Source organism: Equus asinus, chromosome 11 (genome assembly GCF_041296235.1).
Source record: "Equus asinus isolate D_3611 breed Donkey chromosome 11, EquAss-T2T_v2, whole genome shotgun sequence".
NCBI classification, from domain to species: Eukaryota; Metazoa; Chordata; class Mammalia; order Perissodactyla; family Equidae; genus Equus; species Equus asinus.
Window position 1 is genome coordinate 71,336,216 of NC_091800.1, and position 12,463 is coordinate 71,348,678.

At 36.9% G+C, this 12,463-nt stretch overlaps 1 protein-coding gene across 1 annotated transcript in view; it reads left to right on the forward strand.

The window, feature by feature from the left end:
• IPO5 (importin 5) overlaps positions 1–12,463 on the forward strand; it is a 39,718-nt gene that overhangs the window by 14,151 nt on the left and 13,104 nt on the right. The window contains exons 9-15 of the mRNA XM_044779795.2: positions 1,705–1,792; positions 4,114–4,220; positions 7,838–7,962; positions 8,054–8,143; positions 8,225–8,398; positions 10,789–11,007; positions 12,080–12,163. Coding sequence (XP_044635730.1) covers positions 1,705–1,792; positions 4,114–4,220; positions 7,838–7,962; positions 8,054–8,143; positions 8,225–8,398; positions 10,789–11,007; positions 12,080–12,163 — 887 coding nt within the window. The remainder of the gene's footprint in view (positions 1–1,704; positions 1,793–4,113; positions 4,221–7,837; positions 7,963–8,053; positions 8,144–8,224; positions 8,399–10,788; positions 11,008–12,079; positions 12,164–12,463) is intronic.

Genomic DNA, 12,463 nt, shown 5'->3' on the forward strand with positions numbered 1-12,463 from the left:
AAATCAGATGAATTTGGGGAAATGTATCTATACATACTTATGTGCCTGGACCCAATATGGTGGCTATGCTTGGACACCCTGAAACCTCATAATAGCAGGCATGACTTGCAATGCCTGGAAATAAATCAGAAGAGGTAGATGGAGAAATTTGTTTCTTTAGAATATGTTTGTGGAGAAATTTGGATAATATATTGAATGACTAATAGAAAAACTAAATATCACTTCTCTCAAATTAATCTATAAATTCAATGTAATTTCAGTCAAAATCCTGATAGCGTTGGTCATAAGATTGATCGTAAAATTCATGTGGAAGAACATAGGGCCTGGAGTAGCCAAGACAGTTTTGGCAAAGTAGAGATCTTGCCCTGTCAGCTTGAAGATTTAGAATTTGTTGATGCTGCGGGTGTAGACAAGTGGATCAGATGGAACAAAAGTGGAAGCAGATGCACTTACATGAAAGAAAGCAGGCTTAAAAAGATAACTCATCAAAGGTTGCTGCCAACTGGTTATTTCTGTGGGAAAAAATGTATCCCAACCTCAAATATCCTTTAAAAATCAATTTGGGGTTAATTAAACACCTAAATAATACAAATACATTTTACAAGTTTGACAGTTAGAAAAGGGTTTTTTCAAGATGGAATCACAAACCATAGATGCAAACATTGCTAACTAAATTTGCAAGTACTAAACAATTTTTTGACCAACCAAATACACCATGAGTGAAATTAAAAGATGAGCCACAGACTGGGAGAAAACAGTTACAGTGCACCCAATCAAGAAAGTTTTGGTATCTAGAAAGTGGGCAAAGTCTAGGAACAGGAAATTCACACCGGGAACCTAAAATAGCTAACAAACCCTGTTCAGTCTCAATAAAAACAAGTGTAATTGTGAAATACAAGTTGTCAGAAAGTTTGACAGTATCAAGTATCGATGATGAAGGGTGTGGATTGGAAAGAACTCTTCTTCACAGCTCCAGGGCACTTCACTGTGAAACAAGACAGGCCTCCTTTTAAATTTCCCTTAGGAATGCAAGTTTATGCAACCACTTGTGGAGAGCAGTTTAGTGGCTTTTTAGTAGTATTGAAGATACTTGTAACAGTTTCATGCCCTGAACTTAGCTTGTCAAGGAGATGTGTATAAAGCTCATCAAAGCAAATTTTGTAATAGGAAAAAAATTGGAAACAACACAAACATTCATCAACAGGATAATGTGTTTATGCAATGGAATATTATAAAGTGATTAAGTTGAAATCCACACATGTTGAGAAAAAACAAATTGCCAAAGAATACATATAATACCATTTATTATATTAAAAAACCTTGAAACACGACTATATTTTATATATAGATATAGATGTCTGTAGTTGAAGTGCAAAAACAGTTTGGAAATGAGAAATACTGACTTGGTTATGGTGCTTGCATCTGGTGAGGGAGCGAGAGAAGGTAGTAGGATTTAGCAAGTTTGACTTTGTATCCTGAATGTTGCTCTTAAAAAGAACAAGATCTAAATAAAATGAGGCCAAAAGGTTAAAATTTCATCAACCAGATGTTGGGGGAACAGGCAAATAATTTTCTTGTCTTTGTCTTGGAGGCAAAGTAAATCCTTCGTTTTTCATTTTTTACTAAAATTCTTGTGGGTAAGTCGCAATATTGACAACATAAAAAAGCCACAGTCTTCACATATGAAATAATTATTTACTTCAGTTCCTCAGATGTTAGCAATGATGGTTGATCTTGAAGAGGATGAGGATTGGGCAAATGCGGATGAACTAGAAGATGATGATTTTGACAGGTAATTGCAGACATCAGATACTGTGTGAAGATTCCTTGACGGAATAGAAGAGGTCAGGTCGCAAGAGCTTTAGGTTAGAAGGCCCGTCTCTTCCCTGCTGCATTCTGTAATCTGAAACTGAATTTTTAAGTTTCAAATATGGGGCACTTGGGCTTTCTGAAGTTTGCATTTCTATATCAAATTTTGTCAATTACATTTATTTATTTTTATTAAAGTAGCTATCTTTTCTACCCCATCTTACTCTAACTTTTCTTCAGAATTTTTTTAGTTTGAAAAAATTTATCTTTTAAGGTATGTATAAAGAAGCTTTATTGTGATAAATGCCTTTATGTGAATAGACCTCACTTAGAATAGTTGTTTCAGCACAGTTCCCTACGAAATACCCTATTTTCCCAATAGAAGGCAATTTAACATTAGGCTAGAGAGGAAACATTGGTGGTGAGATTTGGATAATAGGTTACAGTAGCACTGGCATTATTGTTACTCCTTTCCACTTAGGAGGCCCCCGTGAAGATAGATTCCAATGGAAAAGTCAACCAAAATCTGTAGTTGCCATCCAGTAGTGATGATGGCCCCTTACATGTGTGTGAAGCTTAGCACTTTAGAGCTGTTATTTTGGTTCTTTCAACAGTCCTAAAGGTGTATTATTGTCTTACAGATGCAGGAATGGAGAGGGAAGTTTGAGCAATTTGTCCAAGCTTACGTAGCCAGTTAGTAGACTGGGGTTTAATACCACTTCTGTTATTCTCAGTGCGTTGTATACCTCCCTTTCTTGAAATTATTCCCCTGAAAGATTGGTAGTCAGTACAAACTATTGTAACAGATATTAAATTAAAAATAAAGACATTTGGGGGCCAGCCCCGTGGCCGAGTGGTTAAGTTCGCGCACTCTGCTATGGCAGCCCAGGGTTTTGCTGATTCAGATCCTGGGCGCAGACATGGGACCGCTCATCCGGCCACATTGAGGCGGCGTCCCTCGTGCCACAACTAGAAGGACCTACAACTAAAATATACAACTATGTATTGTGGGGATTTGGGAAGAAAAAAAAAGAAGATGGGCAACAGTTGTTAGCTCAGGTGCCAATCTTTAAAAAAATAGATAAATAATAAAAATAAAGACATTTGACTTACAGAATATATGGCACACTTTTGAGACTTAATTCTGTTATTAAAAATAACTGGCTTCTTGGGGCTGGCCCAGTGGCAAAGTGGTTAAGTTCACCTGCTCCACTTTGGCAGCTCAGGGTTTGCAGGTTCGGATCCCAGGAGTGGACTTAGCACAGCTCATCAGGCCACGCTGTGGCAGTATCCCACATAAAATAGAAGATGATTGGCAACAGATGTTAGCTCAACGCCAATCTTTGTCGCCAAAAGAAAGAAAGAAAGAACTCACTTCTAGCTTTAATACTGAAGGATATGAAATTAATCCTTTACTGGAAATCACCTAATAGAGCTGAAGAGAAGTCTCAACTTAGATTGGGTTTCCTTTCCCTGGTTCGGTTACTGTAATATGCTGCTACCCCGCCTTTAATTTGCCCTGTAAATGGCGGTTAAATTTATATAGTTTATGAAGCTGTTTTTTCTGGACTGGATGAATAAGATTTCATCTGTGAGTAAATAGGCCGTAAAGATATTTTCAAGATAAGTTTAAGGCTTAACTTGTTCTAAAAATCGTTGATAGCTTCGTCTTCATAGTCGTGTCTCATAGAACAGTTAAAGATTATACACATGACAAACTCACTACTAATCTTGCAGTTCTAAGACAGTGCAAGGGCTTTTATGTCCAGATTTCTTCAGTTTTCAGTGAAAACACTAGAACGGAGTTTCACTTATGTGTAACTTTTGGCGATGCAGTTGGTGCCCCTTTCAAGGTGAACCCAGTGAGTGGGATCATCCAGTGTCAGCCCTCTTCAGTCCTGTAAGTGCTGTGCATGGAGAAGTTTGAAGGATGCGTCTCCAGGAAAGGAGGCATCCAAGTCTCCTAAACCTGCTCACACTGCTGAGTCTTGAAAGTATCAGAAGCTAAGTTTTAGCTGAGGGCCGTGTGTGGGGAGAGGAAAAGAAAGGGAAAAGTCTTGAAAAATAAGATTCAGACATAAAATTTTTTAAACTATGGTGAATCATGATAAAAATTTTATTCCCTCCTGCACCCCTTGACTCTAGGGTTTTCAACTCAGAACTAACTGCACTAGTACATTTGAAAGACCTCTTGAATTATTATTTTTCAGTCCTATTTGATAACATGTTTAGAAGTATGTCTGTACAGTATATTGTTCTTGGGTGTTTTGAATCTGTTGAATACATTATTTTGTTTGTGTGTAGCAATGCGGTTGCTGGTGAGAGTGCTTTGGACCGAATGGCTTGTGGACTTGGTGGAAAGCTCGTTCTGCCGATGATCAAGGAACACATTATGCAAATGCTTCAAAATCGTAAGCTATGTCTCTTTTAAATGTTAGAATAGTGGAATGTGGCTTCCTAAGTCTTAAACTCTAATTGCTTAGACTGTGTCTAAAAATTAATCTTTGCCTTTTTAGATTCTATGCTTAACCTAATTTTTATGAGATACTAATAAGGTTTTATTTAGTCAATCTTACACTAAAGAATGTTTTTCCTTATCACTACAAATATTACTCAGTTCTCCCCAGAACTGGCTTCAGTGTATAGGAAAAAATTTTAAGTTCTAAGGAAAATTTACAGATTTTCTCCCTAGCCAGAGATACCTATATTTGAATTTAAGACATTCTTATTTGGGTGTTTATGAAATATTAGCATATTTGATTCATATGATCTTCCTTCATCCACTATCTTTTACTTCAAAAAATGTCTAGTGTAATCAAAAGAAAAGGTACTTCTAAATTTCTATTATTATTTTCCTAACAAATTATTTGTTAGCCTTTGTACCTGTAATTTATATCAATGCCAAAAGTTGTTATATACATGCTTTATTTTTGTCTTTTTAATTATAAAGTTAATGGGCTCGATTTTTTAAAAAATCAAACACAGAAATAAACTACAAGTTCCTTAAGTTAAATTCAGAGGTGGCCACTGTTAACTGTTCTCTGAGACTTCTCTGATCTCATTTATGCATTGTCTGCAGGGTCTTTTGAATGTGAATATACTATATAGACACACCATTACTGACCATAAGTTTTTGTTCCACAGTACATCATATCGCCATGTAATAGCCTTCCTCATTTGTTTACCAGCCACGTAGCATTTCACAATTCCTCATTAAATACTAATAATTTTTATTGATTACAAATAATGCTGCTGCATACACTCTTCTACTGAAATCCTGGCTTACTTGTAATATTTATGTCTATAGGGTACATTACAAGAGACAGACTTGAGGGTCAAACCGTTGATTCGGGATCTTAAAGTTGTAAAACAGAGTAACAGAAAACCAGCTTCAAATGAAAGTGAATTATTTGGAACTCTAGCCCTTTTGCTACTTACTTAGCTCCTCCTTGTCATGTAAGATTCTTATTTATCCAAAATGGCATGGTCCAAAACCACTATCACTTTTTAATGATGTGATTTTATGTTTGGGTCTTGTATAATAGTTTTCCCCTTTTATTACCCCCTAAATTTTTTGAAGGTTTTTTCCCAAAGGGATGGAGATAGCATCACAGATTGCTCAACCTGTAAGAGCCTGCTAGAAAGAATCTAGCTTTTCCATTTTTAAGATGAAGAAAGTAAAGCCCAGAGACATCAAAAGGGTATACAAGGTCAACCAGCTGTTAAGTGTTTCTCCATTGATTCACATTACTCTTCAAATAGACTTGTTGTGGATGTGGTTGTGATTTGTAGCTAACGAATTTGACTTTAAAAGTTCCTTCTACAGCTTACTAGCTTGATGCAAAAGGCGTTACAAGTATGGCAGTAAACTCTTAATAAAAATTTGTTATTGCTAAATGTATGACTTTGAGCAAGTCTTTTGCACCTTTGTTTCCTCGTCTGTAAAATAGGAAAATGATGCTTGCCCTACACCCAGGATTGGGGTTAGGATCCAAAAATGTACTTAATATATGTGAAAAATGCTTTAACAGTGGTAAAAGTTACATATGTCCTAGTAACTGGACATAGACCTGACTTTATTTTAAAAAATAGTTTGTTTTTGCTCTAAATAATGAACAGAAGAAATTTTTTTAACCTTAAAATTCAGGGGAAGAAAACCATTTCTGAATCCCCATACCATACTAACACATTTTGCTGAACATACTTCCAGGAACTCTGCACGCTGGGAATATATGAGGGATATCTTTTTTTTATTTCTCTGAACCGCATATGGACATCTTTCTGTTTCAATAAGTACTTAGTGCATTTCTTCTTTAAATTAATGAGTCCAGTATGCAAAGATTACTACCAGATATTGAAATATTGGTTTCCTGGGATTATTATTCCTCAGTTAAGAAATTTTGGTTTAATGGTATATTGAGTAATTGAAAAACACTTAAAACATATATAATAATGTTGTTATTATAAATAATAAAGTTATAATACTTAGTAGTAGCATTAGCAATTTTTCAGAAGTTTTTAATCATAGAATTAGTCACAGTAGAGTTAATCTTTACGTGGGTTTTGGGCTCCCAAAAGTGAAACATTAAGTCTGATATAATTTAGGATTTGTCTGCAACTTGGTTAAACCTTATACCAGCAGTTCTCAGACTTTCTCTCCTCGGGCTCCTTTACACTCTTAAAAATTACTACAGGGGCCAGCCCAGTGGCGCAGCGGTTAAGTGCGCATGTTCCGCTTTGGTGGCCCTAGGTTCAGTGGTTGGGATCCCAGGTGCGGACATGGCCCTGCTTGGCTCGTCATGCTGTGGCAGGTATCCCACATATAAAGTGGAGGAAGATGGACACGAATATTAGCTCAGGGCCAGTCTTCCTCAGCAAAAAGAGGAGGATTGGCAGCAGTTAGCTCAGGGCTAATCTTCCTCAAAAAAAAAAAAGATTACTACGGATCCCAGAACATTTTTGTTTATGTGGATTATATCAATATTCACTGTATTAGAAATTACAGCAAATGTTTAAATTTTTCGTTTAAAAGTAATAATAAACTCATTATACATTAACAGAAATAACATTTTTCATAAAGAATGACTCTTTTCCAAAACAAAAAAATATTAGTAAGAATGTCTTACTTTACATTTGTGTAAATATTTTAGCTGAATTCTTATGTCTGTTTCTACATTCAGTCTTTTGCAATTGCGCACATGTGGTAATCCTTGGAATACTTCACTATACCCTCAAAATGAAAGTGAAAGAAAAATATTATTAGAATAGTTTTGACCTTGTGAGACCCCCTGAAAGAATTTCAGGAAATTCCAGGGCTCTTGGATACCACTTTGAGAAGCACTGCTGTACACAGATCCCAGCTTTATATATTTATATATATGTTGCTTTGTTCTACAAGGAATGTGAAGCAGCCTAAAGGGAACAATAATAGAGTAAATATAAATATTTAGAAATGACAGTCAGGGAAATTATATATTAGAATAGGATATGAAGTCCAGTAAAATAAACAGTTGCTTAGCTAATGTTCTATCAACCAAAAAGCAAGTAGCCATTATTATTATTAGATGCAAATAAGGTTCATCCATATTTGTTTGCCATATTATTAAATAGAGATTCTTTAAAAACAGCATCTTTTCTTGACTTTTCTTTTTTAAGAAATGTGACCATGGAAATCAGTGGATCTATAGTCAATAAACAGCAGTGTGTGACACAGAAAATCCAGATATTTATTGCTTATAGTAAATTTTAGGGGGAAACTGTTAAGTAGTTGATATAAATATTAATAAGCTCTTTGCTTCCATATTGTCTTTTAACTTTTAGAATAGAAATGTGTGGGTGACATAACCAGTCTTACAATGAAGTAATCCAGTCAGGGACTTTTTCTGTCCATTTTTCTAATGAATAAATGTATAAAAATATTTCGTTATTCTTTTCCAAATAAGGAGAATGTTTTTATACTTCTAACTATTAGAATGACATGTTTGTAGTGTCTAATTGCTGTTCTTTCGTATGTAATCCTTTTCTATAGCTGACTGGAAATATCGGCATGCAGGATTAATGGCCTTATCCGCTATTGGTGAAGGATGCCACCAGCAAATGGAAGGAATTCTAAATGAGATAGTAAATTTTGTTTTGCTTTTTCTTCAGGATCCTGTAAGTACCAGTAAATATTTGATTCATAATTATTACCGCAGTTTCACATGGGAATCCATTGCCCTTACTAATGCAAAGGAACATATTCTAGCATCCAAGAGTAAGGTATGCAGCCTGTAATGCTGTGGGACAGATGGCTACAGATTTTGCACCTGGTTTCCAAAAGAAATTCCATGAGAAGGTAAGTAACAAGTTCTCAAACACTCAAACTGTGAGAAGGGTGGCATTTCAAAGTGTGTGCTTATATGATTTCTTTTCACAGGTGATTGCAGCTCTGCTGCAGACCATGGAAGACCAAGGCAATCAACGAGTGCAGGCCCATGCGGCTGCTGCTCTCATTAACTTCACTGAGGACTGTCCCAAGTCCCTACTTATTCCGTATTTAGATAATTTAGTGAAACATCTGCATTCCATCATGGTACTTAAACTTCAAGAGGTAAGTTTCAAGATCTTTAAGCCTGCTATGTGAAGATTAATTTAGGTTAATTTGATGGGTCAGACCTGGAGACACAGGAACTTTTCAGCATGGCCATACCGATGGAAAGTTAGGAGGAGGGCAGTCAAGGCTGTTCTGAGTAGAGTAGTTCAGGCTTGACCAGAGAATGGGCCGGTATTGGAACTGGGAAGGGTGTGGCCTAAAGGTTAGGTAGAATCGGTACTGTCCCGCACCACATAGTGTTTCAGTCGGCTGTGGACCACATGTATAACAGTGGTCTCATAAGATTGGGACCGCATAGCCTAGGAACAGAGTAAGCCATGCCATCTAGGTTTGTGTGAGTACATTCTATGATGTTTGCACGACAACGAAATCACTTAACAACAATAGTGAAATATCCTAACAACACATTTCTCAGAACATATCCCAGTCGTTAAGCTGCACAGGACTGTATATGAATCGTCTTGAAAACAAGGCAGTTATTCTTGAACTCTGATTTATGTAAATTTGGAAGAACCATTTTATGTTCTTAACTGCTACAAGAAATCATGGCAATGTGATTGTAGGAAATTGGCACGGTAGCATCGTGAGGCATAAACAGAAAAGGGAAAAGATTGAAGGCAAGACCATATGATCATTGTTCAGGGAGCTTAGATGGTAATAGTGGCAATCTGGTGGAAAAGGTGATTCTAAAAGATGTTTGGCGGGAAGCATTAGCAGTTTCTTTCTGCCAGTTTGAATTTTGAAGGATCAAACAGAAGGAATTTTCAAATGTTGACCATTCTCCTAAACTGGGTGACAGAAGATGTGAAAAAGAATATCCTTTTTGCATTAAATATGTTGAATTTTTAAAATAAGTCCTGGCCATCCAAATAGAAGACAGTTTCTGGTTATAGCTTAAGTAAGAGGCACCCTAAAAATGATTGAATAATGATAGTGCAGCAGTGTGTGAGAGAAGATGCAGGTAAGAAAGGCAGAGCTTGAAGCCCAGTTTGTTGTCCCATACAATGAAAATAAACTACTGCTATAAAAATAATAGGAATAGAAAGGACATACAAAATAAAAACCTTTTTTACTATTCAACAGATAAAAAGTTACTGTCAAATTGTTATAGACGTTTCTAACACTCAATTTCTGTACCTGATCTCATTATGGACTGGTACAATTCGTGAGCCACATTTTGCATAGCACTCGTCTGAAGGAGAACTAGGAGGAAGACGAGAGATACAGTGTCTCAGAAGGCAAAGAAAGGGATCTGAAACAGGATGAGTGTTCAGTGTCAGATGACAGCTGACTAAGAATATGATAACATAAGTGTATCTAAAGACAGAAGAAGGTAGATGCAAGTTGAAGGCAGATCAGTTGGTTGGTTAAATCAAGAATAGATGGATCAAATCTGACTTTACAAGTAGGTTTGGGTAGGGGTGAAAGTGCGAAGAGAGTCTCTGTATTGTCTTGCCTCTCTCTTACGGCCAGTGTGAGATAGGTAAGGACTGAAGGAAGGAGTTGCTGAGATGCTATGGGGAGGAGGATAAAGTATGTGAGCAAGAGTTGTGTGAAGAGAGGGTAGCCAAGGAAGGACCTTCCTTTGAGATCAGAGGTAGGTTGGGACGTTAAACATGAAGCAGATGGTGAGATACAGAAGAAGGGACTAAGTTAACCTTTTAAAGGTGTGGTGGAACTCATGATACAAAGTCAAGAGCTCTTCTGAGAGTGTGGTTGTAGTTAATGAGGGGAATGAAGAAAATCTGGAGTAGTTACTGGGTCAAGTATTCACATGAATCCACAATTACAAAATAAGAGTGCTAGATGACAGCATGAGCCCAGCTGCAAATATCCAGTAAGTTTGTTACTAGCCAAGTCAGAGAATACTAGAGATCTTTGGTGCAGGAGAAAGGGTGATCTCATCTCTTTCACCAAGATGGAGAAATGAGTGCAAGAGAGGGCACCAGTGGTATCATTAGTGATATCTTCTGGAGAGAGTCAGATGAGAAGGTAAAGGCATGGACCAAAAAGGGAGTTTTCTCCATAACATAGTTGGACAGCACATAATATCTAGTAAGTAGTGGGAATTAAAGGAAAGATGAATGGGAAGGATAGGCATTAAGCTTAATGGATACAAAAATTTTAAGAGGAGTCAGTTTTCTGCTTGAGAACTAGCTGTGCTTTGAGATAAAGCAAAAATGAGTAAGGAGCACTCTTAACAGGAGAGAGAGAAGATCCCACATAAATAGTTCAATAGGGATTCTTAAATTTACTCCAAAACCTATAGTCTCCACACTGGCTGCTGGAGAGTAGTCTTAACCTGCTATTTCAAGAAAGTATTTGGGAACTTGAGGGGAGTATTTCTTCATTTACATAATTTATATTTTGTGTCTTCCTTCTCCTAGTTGATTCAGAAAGGCACCAAGTTAGTTTTGGAACAAGTTGTGACGTCTATCGCGTCAGTTGCAGATACTGCAGAGGAAAAATTTGTCCCCTACTATGACTTATTTATGCCATCACTAAAGCACATTGTTGAGAACGCAGTTCAAAAGGAACTCAGACTTCTCAGAGGAAAAACTATTGAATGCATCAGCCTCATTGGTCTGGCTGTTGGGAAGGAAAAAGTAAGTGATTTGTAGTACGTTGAATTTACTGTATGTAATTTGGCTATGGAGGCATTGAGGGTTTTTTCCTTCTGATAATTGCTGTTTTAGACGCTTGTTTTTCTATCATCTTATGTTACTCCTATTTTATATATAATTAAATTGTTGCCTTCATTTTTTCATCATTAATATTAAGATTTCTTCTTAACTCAGTTATGTGCTTGAAACCTCCCCCTTTCCCTATCACATGTGCGGTCTTTCTCTTGGGAGGGATGTGGAGTTCAAGATCCATATGTTTAGTTTCACCCATTTAGACATGTGCTTGGAAACATTCCAGTTGCTTTCCTATTAATCCAAAAAGCATCAGGTGTCCTAAGAGAAAAATCTATGTACATATAGCTGTTCGGAAAATGATTAGCAAGGACCGTTGCCTGTGTGTTTTTCTTCCCAGTCAACATCTCATAGTTTTCAAAACTAATCCAAAAGAAGTTCCTCTGTCTCGACCCCTCACATTCTGATTCTCAGAACTGTCAACATAGAACCTCTCTCTCTCTCGTCTCCTCCAAAATCAGCATCAATATTATCTTACAAATTTTCTTCTATAGGACACTGAGAACCTAATCAGTGAAACATTTTGTGTCCCACACTCTATCTGGCTTTCAAACTGTCTTTGAAACACTGCCTGTTTATACAATGAAGATAGCCAGAACAGGGAGTTAAATGAGAATTATCCAGTTCTATGGAGCAATCCAAAATTTTCTTTCTGGATTTGTGTTATCTTTTTACTGTTAGAAATACATAAGCCGTAGACCAAAACTTGATGCCTTGAGAAGTATCTTTATACTGCAATTCACTTTGACCTTCACTGGAAAATATTTTCCTAGAAAAAGCAGTAAGTCCGTTGTGATATAGGTGAAAATTTTTCAATATTATGTTTTTATCTGAGAGGTTATGATCCGTGTGGGAAATGTAATTGGTTTTTTGGAAAGTTTTCTTATTACACAAGAAACAATTGGGTAGCAGTAAGTGCCTCTCTGACTCTCAATATACATGAGTAATATTGATGTCGGTTTTCCTACATGTTTTCTCCTAGTTCATGCAAGATGCATCAGATGTGATGCAGCTATTGTTGAAGACCCAGACGGACTTCAGTGATATGGAAGATGATGATCCTCAGGTAAACCAGCCTTCACACATTCATCTTGGTCCACTTAGGAGTTGCGCATAGTGCAGAGTTAAATGTGCTGAAAGGAATTGAGTAATAGGTTTCTTGAGATAATTTCAACCCCTGGTTTCAGAGACATTTCTTCCCTGGTTTTCCTTCTGCTTCTCAGGCCGTATTTTCTCAGTTTATTGTAGACTGTTACTCTCCTCTGACTCAAGTTTTTGGTGCTCTTGAGGGTTCTGTCGTCCTAGGCTCTGTAATCTCGTCACTCCCCCTGAGCAGTGTCATCCATAATCATGGCTTAAGTTTTCC